The sequence below is a fragment of the Urtica dioica genome, chromosome 4 (assembly GCF_054948205.1).
Source record: "Urtica dioica subsp. dioica isolate 48M chromosome 4, U.dioica_male_clone48M_v1_H2, whole genome shotgun sequence".
Lineage (NCBI taxonomy): Eukaryota > Viridiplantae > Streptophyta > Magnoliopsida > Rosales > Urticaceae > Urtica > Urtica dioica.
Window position 1 is genome coordinate 4201136 of NC_142759.1, and position 10510 is coordinate 4211645.

Below are 10510 nucleotides of genomic sequence, written 5' to 3' on the forward strand. Positions count from 1 at the left end.
ATTATATCCGAAATCAGATTTGAGATGGTGTTGATGTGCTACGAGGGACGAAGTAGGTCAACTTTGGTATGAACAAGTAGATAGCCTTGAAAAAATGAGCTCCACTTATTTAGCACTGGTCCTTTGAACATATCGGATCAATTGAAATTCGATTAAACGGAGACAGAGCAGTAATTGATATGTCAAATGGCAAAGCGTTCGGCTTTCAAGTTCAACTACTGAAAAGACTGAATAACATCTAAAAAATCCCAAAGATACTCATCACTTTTATTTTTATCGATACAATTCTCAACCAATGGCTCTAGTCTAACTGCAGGACCAATTCTTTTTTTTTTCTTTGATTTATTTTCTCCAAATACCGAGTCAAACTGCCGGGCCATGCTATCATAATCAGTCAACTATTACAGCTATGAGTGTAAGTTGTAACCATCAGACTAGTACATAGTACATAGCAGCTCATTACTTGGATTTTTCTTTGCAACATCAATTAGTACATAGCAGATCATCATTAACCTACAGTTTTTTTTTTTTTTTTCATGCCTTTTTATGTGCCACCCGTTATAATATTCAAGAAAAAACATAAATAAATAAAAAAAATTAAAACTCTTTTCTGATAAAACTTCCCTGGCTTTATGATCAATTATTATATTTTCTTTCCTTTTTAGCTTATTAAGGCTAATGCTGTGAATAAGTATTCTTGCTGACTAATTTACTTTCCAAAGATGATAGTAATATGAATAGACAAGATGTAACTATCGGAGTCCCTCGGTAGACTTTTCAAAGCGTGCTTCATTATTATTCAGCCACCAATGCTGAAACGGAAGCTTTTCTCTAAGTTTCCAATGACTTGGTTAAGCAGTAACACAACTGTTATCCTCTCCGTTCTAACCTCCTTTGCGATCCTCACCGAGTCTTTTATCGAACCTACCTATCTACACCACGCCTGCCCAAACGTGACCACACTCTCTCCGAAAACCGTGTACCGCTCCAATCTCGACAGCCTTCTCTCCAACCTCTCCTCGGAAGCAAGCCGAGGAAATGAGTTCTACAAAAAGATCACAGGCCATGGAAACGCAACGGTATATGGAAGCTATCTCTGCGGCGGACACATCAACGCGACCGTTTGCAAGGACTGCGTCTCGTTCGGCATAAAAGACGCAACGAAAAGATGTCCAGTCGAGGCCGATTTGGTGCTGTGGTACGAGTGCGTGTTGCGATTCTCAGACCGCTCGTTCTTCGACACGGTGAGCTACAGACCCGGAGTGTTCCTGGTAATGGACGAGGAAGTGAAAGTGAACGCAAAGGAGGGTTTTCGAAAGCGGCTCGAGAAACTGATGGACGAGTCTTCGAGGGAAGTCGAGAATTCGGCCAAGCGTTTCCTGACCAAAGAGATCGAATTCACCGATTTTGAGACCATATACAGCCTCATGCAGTGCACTCCAGATCTTTCCGGTGGTGATTGTACGGCGTGCCTCGCTGAGGCTATTGAACGTCTGTCTATATGTTGCGCGGGAAAACTAGGTGGTAGAGTTTTGTTACCCAGCTGTGCCGTTAGGTATCAGTTTCACCCGTTTTACGAGAACGACACTAATCGCTCCGCTGATGTACTTGAATTACCACTGCCGCCGCCGCGGCCCACAGGCCAGTAGAACAACGAAAAGGTCATCTTTAAAGGCTTATTAATTGAGTCAAACAAAGTTCTAGATTTTGTTTTGAAGTTGTGAAATTTTTTGTGAGAAAAAGCAGTAGTTTTTTTCATGATTTTATTTATTTACTGTAATGGAAAATTATAAATTAAGGGAGATTTAAAAAAAAAAAAAAAAAAAAAAAAAAAGTGTGCTTACTAACAGCTAAGAGATAATTTGAGTTGAGGAGAATGAGATGGTTATGAAGACTTTTTTATTTTTTATTTTTGCTCATCAGACTTGAAGCGCTATGGCGAGCCAGGATTTGCAGTTAGAGGGGCAAATTTGATGTAAAAATACTTATTCTGAACTTTGTAGTGGGTGTGTAAGAATTTTTTTTTATCATGAGTCATATATATCCAAACAAAAAAAAATCAGTAAGTTTTAGGCTAAAAATTGGTAAAAGTATGCGTAACAAATTTAATTTTCAAAAGTTCAGTGGGGCATATATTCCCTTGGTCCTTACCTGGCTCCGCCTGCACGCCTTGCTAAAGATTTTTTCATGTTGCTCGGACCTTTTTTCGACATTGTAGTGTTTTTTTCCGGGTCTGTGGCCTAGTTTTTTTTCACGCCTTGCTTGATCTTGTTCGGCTGCAAAGACACCACGTAGTTTCGTTCTCTGTGATTGAGCTGATCTGTTGATGCTGAGTCGAGGAAAATCCTAGCTCAACGTTGGTCTCTGGCCAAGCTTTCACCAAAAACACAGAGATCTGACTCTGAGAATATAAAAACATTGAGAGTGCCAAAGTCCTTTTTCTCTAAATCAGCACATGCTAAATTCTTTAGTTTGACCAATCATTTATGTTCACCACTATTGATCTTCCTATAAACGAGACACAGGCATAGCTTATTTATTATATTTTTGGAGGTGATAATTTTGATGAGTAACGGTATAAATTAAAAAAAACTGTGATCTTACTGTTAAGTTTAAACTTGGTTCTGTAGGAAAGACCAATGGAATGTCAAAAGCAGCGATTGTTGGGATTACATTAGCTGGATTGCTTGTTTGTTTGGCTTTTGGGTTATGCTTATATCATTTACACTCGAAAACATCAAGAGTTAAGAAGTACCACAGTTTTCGTCGTCGACAAAATGGTAAAGGAACTCAATTTCAGCTAAACTATGTAGTAAAGATCAAGTACTATTCCTCCATTTCTCTAGTGCTGACATTACTTATTTGTATGCTATAGCAGGATGATTACAAATCTCAAGCTTTCAACACCAATTTTATATTTTTAATTTACAAAACATTCTTTCTCATACCAAACTAACATTTTGACAGCCTGTTTAATGAAAAACTGGCTGGCTCTGGCTACCTTGCGGAGTAAAAGATCCCAGGTAATCGATATGATATGTTGGATAGAATAATGAGCAGTTATGATAAGTTGTTTCCTTAAAAACGGGCATGGTTATACCATAAACACATAAGACTGTAATGTAGAGCTTAGATTGCTTGAATGATAAAATTATTATGATCAACAAAAGCCAGCAAAATTTTTAATTTTTGCTATATAAATGGTACATTAGTGAAAAATCATTGAATGATCAAATTATTCATGATGGGAGTTAAGAAAGCTATGAGAACTTTGAAAACATGGAAACTATTGGACTGTGAGGCTTTGACTCTTTGAAAAATTAGATCAATGGGATTTGGTTTTGTGGGATGTTAAGACATCATATTAACTCAAATATTATTGACAACTTTTTATTAATATTAAAAAAAAAACATTAAGGTCCTAAACAGTTGTACGTGTTTGTTATTGTAATTACGCAATCTGTGCGTATGTCACGGAATATGTTGTGACGGATTCTGTGACAAACACTAAAATTCGAGTGATCAAACAGAGAAATGCTGAAGTGCGAAAGTATAAAGAACACAGGGATTGTTAACCAGTTCGGCAATTCGTGGCTACGTCTGGAGGGCCTTTACCCGGTGGAAAGCAATTTACTATGATAACGTGGTACAATAAGGATTTACACTCAACGACTCCCTCACTAGTTACCCAACCTACGTCTATCCTCTTCAACAGCAACTTAGGCTCCCCCTAAGCTCGAGATCCCCTCGATTCCCACAGAATATCTCTCCCGAGACTTCTAAATGTGTTTTCCAACAAAAACAATTGAAAAACCTAACCTCTAGCTTCTAATACAATCACCCGTATATAGGCAACAAAACAGAGGTAAAAGACACATTAAAAGCTTGAACACAGATCGTTCTAAGCTATCATAAAACACTCAAAATAAATCTCTCAATAGGCGTAAAAGAGTTTATGAAAGGAGGACGCCACATATAGTCTTCGAGGCGAATTAGGGCGTCACAATTCAGTTGCTGGCATCAAGGATATCATATCTTCTGACTCCTGGAAAATCTCGCGGATATTTTATGACTCCGAGAATGTCGTAGAATACGTCGCTACAAAATATGCAACAAATCAAATATTCTCTACCGCGTGAAGACTTCACATCAGCAATAGATATCATTCTTTTATGAGCAATTTTGCCAGTTAAACATCGCCAATAATTGCATTAATAGTTATAACAGATAATGGAATAGAGTCGCTACAATTCAAGTTGGCCACCATACAAATTGCCTCTAAGAACTTCTCTAAAGAAAATAAGCTTGGTGAAGGAGGATTTGGCGAAGTGTACAAGGTTTTTATAAATCACGGAACAGTATATTATCTAGATAATCATTCTGCAATAATAATTACCTTGATATTGTTATTAACATCTTTCGTGTTCTACTGAAATCATATACTCGTATCTTTTATTTTCAAGTAATCAAAGAGATTATTCAGTTCTAAATACATATCAATAGTAGCTGTTATCGACATTTTAACATTCATAGACTAAATAAGCTTTACATAAAAATTTATAAACAAGAAATTACTCTGTTTTTTCTTAGATTTAAAAAAAAAAAAAAAAAATACTTATCATCGTAGCATTTTTCTGATAAACAAGACCAATTGATGAGTTTTTATTATTTGAGGTGCAGAGAATAAATACGATCAACTTAAAAAAAAACGAACAATTGTAGCATTTTGTTAAGGTACAAGGCTTTTTTTAAGGGTAAAAGTTGTAAGGTACAAGACTTATCTAAATAACCTTTGCATAAAAATAAATCAAATGAAACAAAATAAAAAAAGATAAAAAAAAAAATATTTTGATTATGGTGATCTAGCTATGAGGAGTTTTCGTTAAGACACAATACATGTCTAGCAGAAGGACAAGAAATAGCAGTGAAGAGACTATGAAAAGGTTCAGGACAAGGCACAAAAGAATTTAAAATTGAGGTTGCCTTGGTGGCTAAGCTACAACACAGAAACTCAGTGAGGCTTTTGAGGTTCTGTTGTGAAGAAAGGGAAACAAAAAACGACAGTCTATAGTCAAAACGGCATCGTATAAAAAAAAAGCTAAACGACAAGAAAAATAACAGAAAATAGTATCGACATATAGATCAAACGAAAGCAACGTATAATAAAATGCAACAGTATTAAAACGACAAACGACAAAAAATAACAGTAAAAACGACAATTAAAAATTCTAGGAAAATATCACAGAAAATAAAACGACACGTTATAGTAAAAACGACATCTCATAATAAAAACAAAAACGACAGTAATACATCTAACGATATGACGAGGAAACGACATCATTTAATGCAAATGACGACGACAACTTTATCAAACAGAAAATAAAACGACATCAGATAGTGGAAACGACAATAAAATAAAACGACATTAATAAAATGTCAAACGACAAAAAAATAACAGAAAAACGACAACTAGAAAATCCAAGACTAATTTCATAAAAAATATATATATATATATATATATATATATATATATATATATATATATTTCTTTATACATAAAAAAAAAAAAAAGAGAAAAAGAAGATATATTCCATTATAGCAGAGTTCGAGTTTCACTTCGCTCTCATCAATGGCGTCTACAACAAGAACCACACTCCTCCAATCGACCTTCCCCCTTTCCCCAATCCGCCACCAAACCCACTGTAAAACCCTAATCTCCCTCCCCATACGAAAACCACCAGTCAAAACGATCAAATCCAAATCCAACGGCGACGATTCCTCCGCCGACGTCGGCGACCGATTAATCTCCGCCGTCTGTTACTTCTACCCTCTCTTCGACGGAGTCCAGTAAAGGCCTCACTCAATTCCCTCCCATCCATCCCCTAACCCCCGCCTTGACAATCCCCGCCTTGTTTGGATTTAATGGATCTATCTTTGAAAACTCATTCCAACCAAATGAGTTCATAAGGTATGTTCATATTGGATTACTTTGCGTTCAAGAAGATGCGTTAAATAGGCCAACCATGTCATTTGTGATTCTTATGTTGACAACAGAGACTATTAGTCTTCCGGTACCTGAACGATCAGCTTTCTCCGTCGGGAAACTTGGAAATAATCCTCATCTTGAAGACTTGCTTGTGCTGACCCTTGTGACATATTTTTGTTTTGTTATTGCCGCCATAAACTCAAGAAAGAGAATAACATCGTCACAAGGTGCTCGTCGCATTTCTGCGAATAACCTTGTGACGACTTTTCAATTGACCCACTAAGCTGAACGGAAAAGCAGCTCATTACAGTTTTTTTTTTATATTTTTATATGACTGTCTTTTAGATTGAGATACGTATGTGCCAGTGTCACTCGTTATAATATTCAAGAAAACATTAAAATATGTGTGAATACGTCTTGGCTTTATACTTTACAGTTTACAGGTTCAAAACGCATTCGGACGTAGTCGCAACTCGCAATTATCTTTTATTTCTTTTTTTATCTTATTATGGCGAGTCCTATGAATTCATTATTCAACAAGTATATAATATATCGGAAGATAGTTTGGAATGAATTTTATTATTAAAAAAAGTATTGTTGCTGCTGACTATTGCCATTTTTCCACAGAAGTAAAGTCTTTATATAGACTGGTGTATTTTTCTGAGGTCTAGCGAGACTTTTCAAAGTGATTCATTATTAATCATTACCTTTGCTCTGTATGTACATCTCGGATTGTACGTGTTTTCAATAAACAAACTGAAATTTTCTCTGGCTACCATTGATATCATGACTTGGTTAAGCAGCAAGACGGTTATCCTCTCCGTTCTTCTGACCTCCTTTGCGATTCTCACCAAGTCTTTTAGCGAACCTATATACCGTTTCTGCCCAAACACGACCACTTTCGCTCCAAAAAGCGAGTACCACTCCAATCTCGCTAATCTTCTCTCCAACCTCTCATCGGCAGCAAGCCGAGGACAGGAGTTCTACAAAAATACCATAGGCGGTGGAAACGCAACGGTCTATGGAAGCTATCTTTGCCGCGGAGATGTCAGCGCCACCATTTGCAAGGACTGTGTTGCGTTTGCGACAAAAGACGCAATGGTAAGATGCCCGGTCGAGACCGAGATGGTGGTGTGGTACGACGTGTGCATGCTGCGCTACTCAAACCGGTCATACTTGATGAATACGGATGACGTAAATGCAAAGGAAGAGTTCCGAATGCGGTTAGAAGGGCTGATGATTGAGTCTTCGAGAGAAGTCGAGAATTCGGCCAAGCGTTTCCTGACCAAAAACCTCTCATTTATCGGCTTAAATACCATATACAGCCTCATGCAGTGCACTCCCGATCTGTCTGGCGGAGATTGCACGGCGTGTCTCGGCCAAGCCGTTGGCAATCTATCAATATGTTGTGCAGGAAAACTGGGTGGTACTGTCTTGTTTCCGAGCTGTAACGTTAGGTATGAGTTCTACATGTTTTATTACAATCCCTCGGCTATACCTGCACCACCGCCACCGCCAGGTCAGTAGAACAGCTGGATAGTTCTCTTTAAAGGCTTGATTAAATTCTAGATTGTGTTTTGAAGTTACGCAAAATTTTGTGTGAAAATAAATTAGATATGAATATTCATGATTTCATTTATTTATTGTTCTGGAAAATTAATAAAACAAGGGAAACACGTGCCCATAATAGCAATTAAAAGACAATTTTGAACAAGAGTCGGTTGAGAAGAATGTGATGGGTATGGATAGATATCAGTATGTCACCGAGTCGAGAAAAAGCTTAGCACAACCATCAGTAGCCACAGAGAGAGAATTTTTTTTGGAGTGCTAAAGTAGTGTCAGAGTTCAATGTCTCCTTTTTTTTTGTTCTCTTCATCAGCACACGCTTTATTGATCTTCATCTAAACAAGACACATGCATATAGCTTATTGTGTGCTTAGAGAAATAATAAATTTTTGGGGTGGTAATTTTGATGATTAACGGCATCAATAAAAAAAAAATGTGATCTTACTGCAAGTTTAAACTTCGTTATGTAGGAAAGACCAATGGAATGTCGAAAGCAGCGATTGTTGGCATTACAATAGGTGGATTGCTAATTTGTTTTGCTTTTGGGACATGCTCATATCATTTCTATCCTAAAATACCACGAGTTAAGAAGTACCGCAGTATTCTTCATCGAGAAAACGGTAAGGAATAACTTCAGCTAAAATATTGAGTCTTTGACTCCAGTCTTATAATGACTTCTTTGATAAAATAAAGTTTTTTGCAAATGTAAAATTATTTTGATGGGAGTTTTTATTTTATTTTATTTTTATTAGTAAATTGGAGTTTTAATATTATGGAAATATTGGATTGTGGGGCTTGGTCTCTTTAAGAGATTTGATCAATGGCATGTAGTTCATTGGGTCTTTTGAGTCATCATATTAACTTGAGTTATTGAGTTTGACCTATTTAAATTTCCGGTTTAACAACGGTAACTAGGGGAAAAAAGAATACAAGGTCTTTAAGAGTTATATCTTTGTTGTTACAGATACCGGAATAGAGTCGTTGAAATTCAATTTGGAAACTATACAAATTGCCACTAGAAACTTCTCTATAGAGAACAAGCTTGGCGAAGGAGGATTTGGTGAAGTGTACAAGGTAGGCATAAATCATGGAACAGTGATAATCTAGTTAATCATACTGCGAGATTTATTACCTTGATGTCTTTTTTCTTTTTTTTTTCCAGGGGGTACTTGCAGATGGTCAGGAAATAGCAGTAAAGAGACTATCAAAAAGTTCTGGACAAGGTGAAAAAGAATTCAAAAATGAAGTTGCCTTGGTGGCCAAGCTACAACACAGAAACTTAGTGAGGCTTTTAGGGTTTTGCTTGGAAGAAGGGGAAACACTTCTTATCTACGAATTTGTACCCAACAAAAGCCTCGACTACATTCTTTTTGGTATGCCTTTCATTTACTTGTTTGGCATCAATTATATCTTGATCCTTTATTAAATATATTTTTCTGTGACAGATGTTGAAAAGCAAAGATTAATGGATTGGCAAACTCGTTGTAAGATAATAATTGGCATCGCTCGAGGAATCATGTATCTTCATGAAGATTCTCGACTTAGGGTTATACACCGCGACCTTAAAGCGAGTAATGTCTTGTTAGATGGAGATATGCAACCAAAAATATCAGATTTTGGTATGGCTAAAATGGTTAATATTGATGAAATTCAAGGGAACACCAAGAGAATCGTCGGTACTTAGTAAGTATTAATTTGATAAATTCTTCGGTATGAAATTTCGCACTACATATCTGTATTACCAACAAGTAAATAAAGATTAAAAGAAAGATGCATTTTGATGCAAATCTTAATTGGTTTTTTCTATATTCATTTAAATTTATAGAAATTAGTACTTGAATCATTTAATTTTGGTACAGCGGTTACATGGCCCCAGAATACGCGATGGAGGGATTATATTCGGTGAAGTCAGATGCGTTTAGTTTTGGCGTAATTTTGCTTGAAATCCTCAGTGGTAAAAAGAACTCCGGATTTCATCTCACAAAATTAGCACCCAGCCTTCTTGCATATGTAAGTTTATTGCCTAGATATATATAAGTTAACAGTCTTATATCTTATTAGTTTACTCTTATTTTCTTGACAATTTAGGCTTGGCAACTATGGACTGAAGGACGTTGTTTGGATTTAATGGATCTATCTCTGAGAGACTCGTTCCAACCAAATGAGTTCATAAGATATGTTCATATCGGATTACTTTGCGTTCAAGAAGATTCGTATAATAGGCCAACCATGTCGTTTGCGGTTCTTATGTTGACTACAGACACCATTAGTCTTCCGATACCCGAACGACCAGCTTTCTCTGTCGGAAAACTTGGAAATAATCATCATCTTGAAGACTTTGCTTGTGCTGAGGTCTCAGACAATGGTTTGACAGTTTCTATCTTTAGTCCTCGATGAGAATTTGCATAAGGTGTTCCCTTGGACTGAAATATTGTTTTTACAGTATTTATTTTAGTTTTCTTATACATATCATTATTATCCCTTGCTTGTTTCATTTTTTAAATTGTATCCACTTGGTCATCGATACATGTTTGCTCAGATAATGACTTTGAAAATTATTATATATTGTTATTGCTTGGACCTTCCTAGGCAACACCAATTAGTCCATAGCAGATCATCATTGGCCTAGTCCACACCAATTGCTACACTTCCTGAATGATATGATGTTGTTAAGATTGTAAGCACATTTGTTTCACTCGACCTTATTATGTGTATGAAAACATAAAAATAAAAAAATAAAAAGAATTCAGTTGTAACACCAACTGCTACAGTTTTTTTTTTTTTTTTTTTTTAATAAATATAAAACTTTTTTGAGATTGAGTTACCTATGTGCCGCTTGTTATAATATTCAAGAAAACATTAAACTATGTGTGGATACTTCTTGGCTTTATACTTAACAGGTTCAAAATGCATTCAAACGTAAGTAATTTCTCGGAAAATAATTTGGTATTAATTACG

At 36.2% G+C, this 10510-nt stretch overlaps 1 protein-coding gene and 1 pseudogene across 1 annotated transcript; both read left to right on the forward strand.

Annotated features, from left to right (window-relative positions):
• Positions 1 to 809: 809 nt before the first annotated feature.
• On the forward strand, positions 810 to 1796 carry LOC149399478 (cysteine-rich receptor-like protein kinase 25 pseudogene; annotated as a pseudogene).
• Positions 1797 to 5573: 3777 nt separating this feature from the next.
• LOC149399479 (cysteine-rich receptor-like protein kinase 25) lies at positions 5574 to 10249 on the forward strand. Its single transcript, XM_089613568.1, has 8 exons — positions 5574 to 5968; positions 6055 to 7505; positions 8023 to 8172; positions 8517 to 8626; positions 8715 to 8925; positions 8998 to 9235; positions 9412 to 9562; positions 9641 to 10249. The coding sequence occupies exons 2-8, from the start codon at positions 6773 to 6775 to the stop codon at positions 9947 to 9949; spliced, it is 1902 nt and encodes a 633-aa protein (XP_089469694.1). The 5' UTR covers positions 5574 to 5968; positions 6055 to 6772; the 3' UTR covers positions 9950 to 10249.
• The last annotated feature ends 261 nt before the right edge of the window (positions 10250 to 10510 follow it).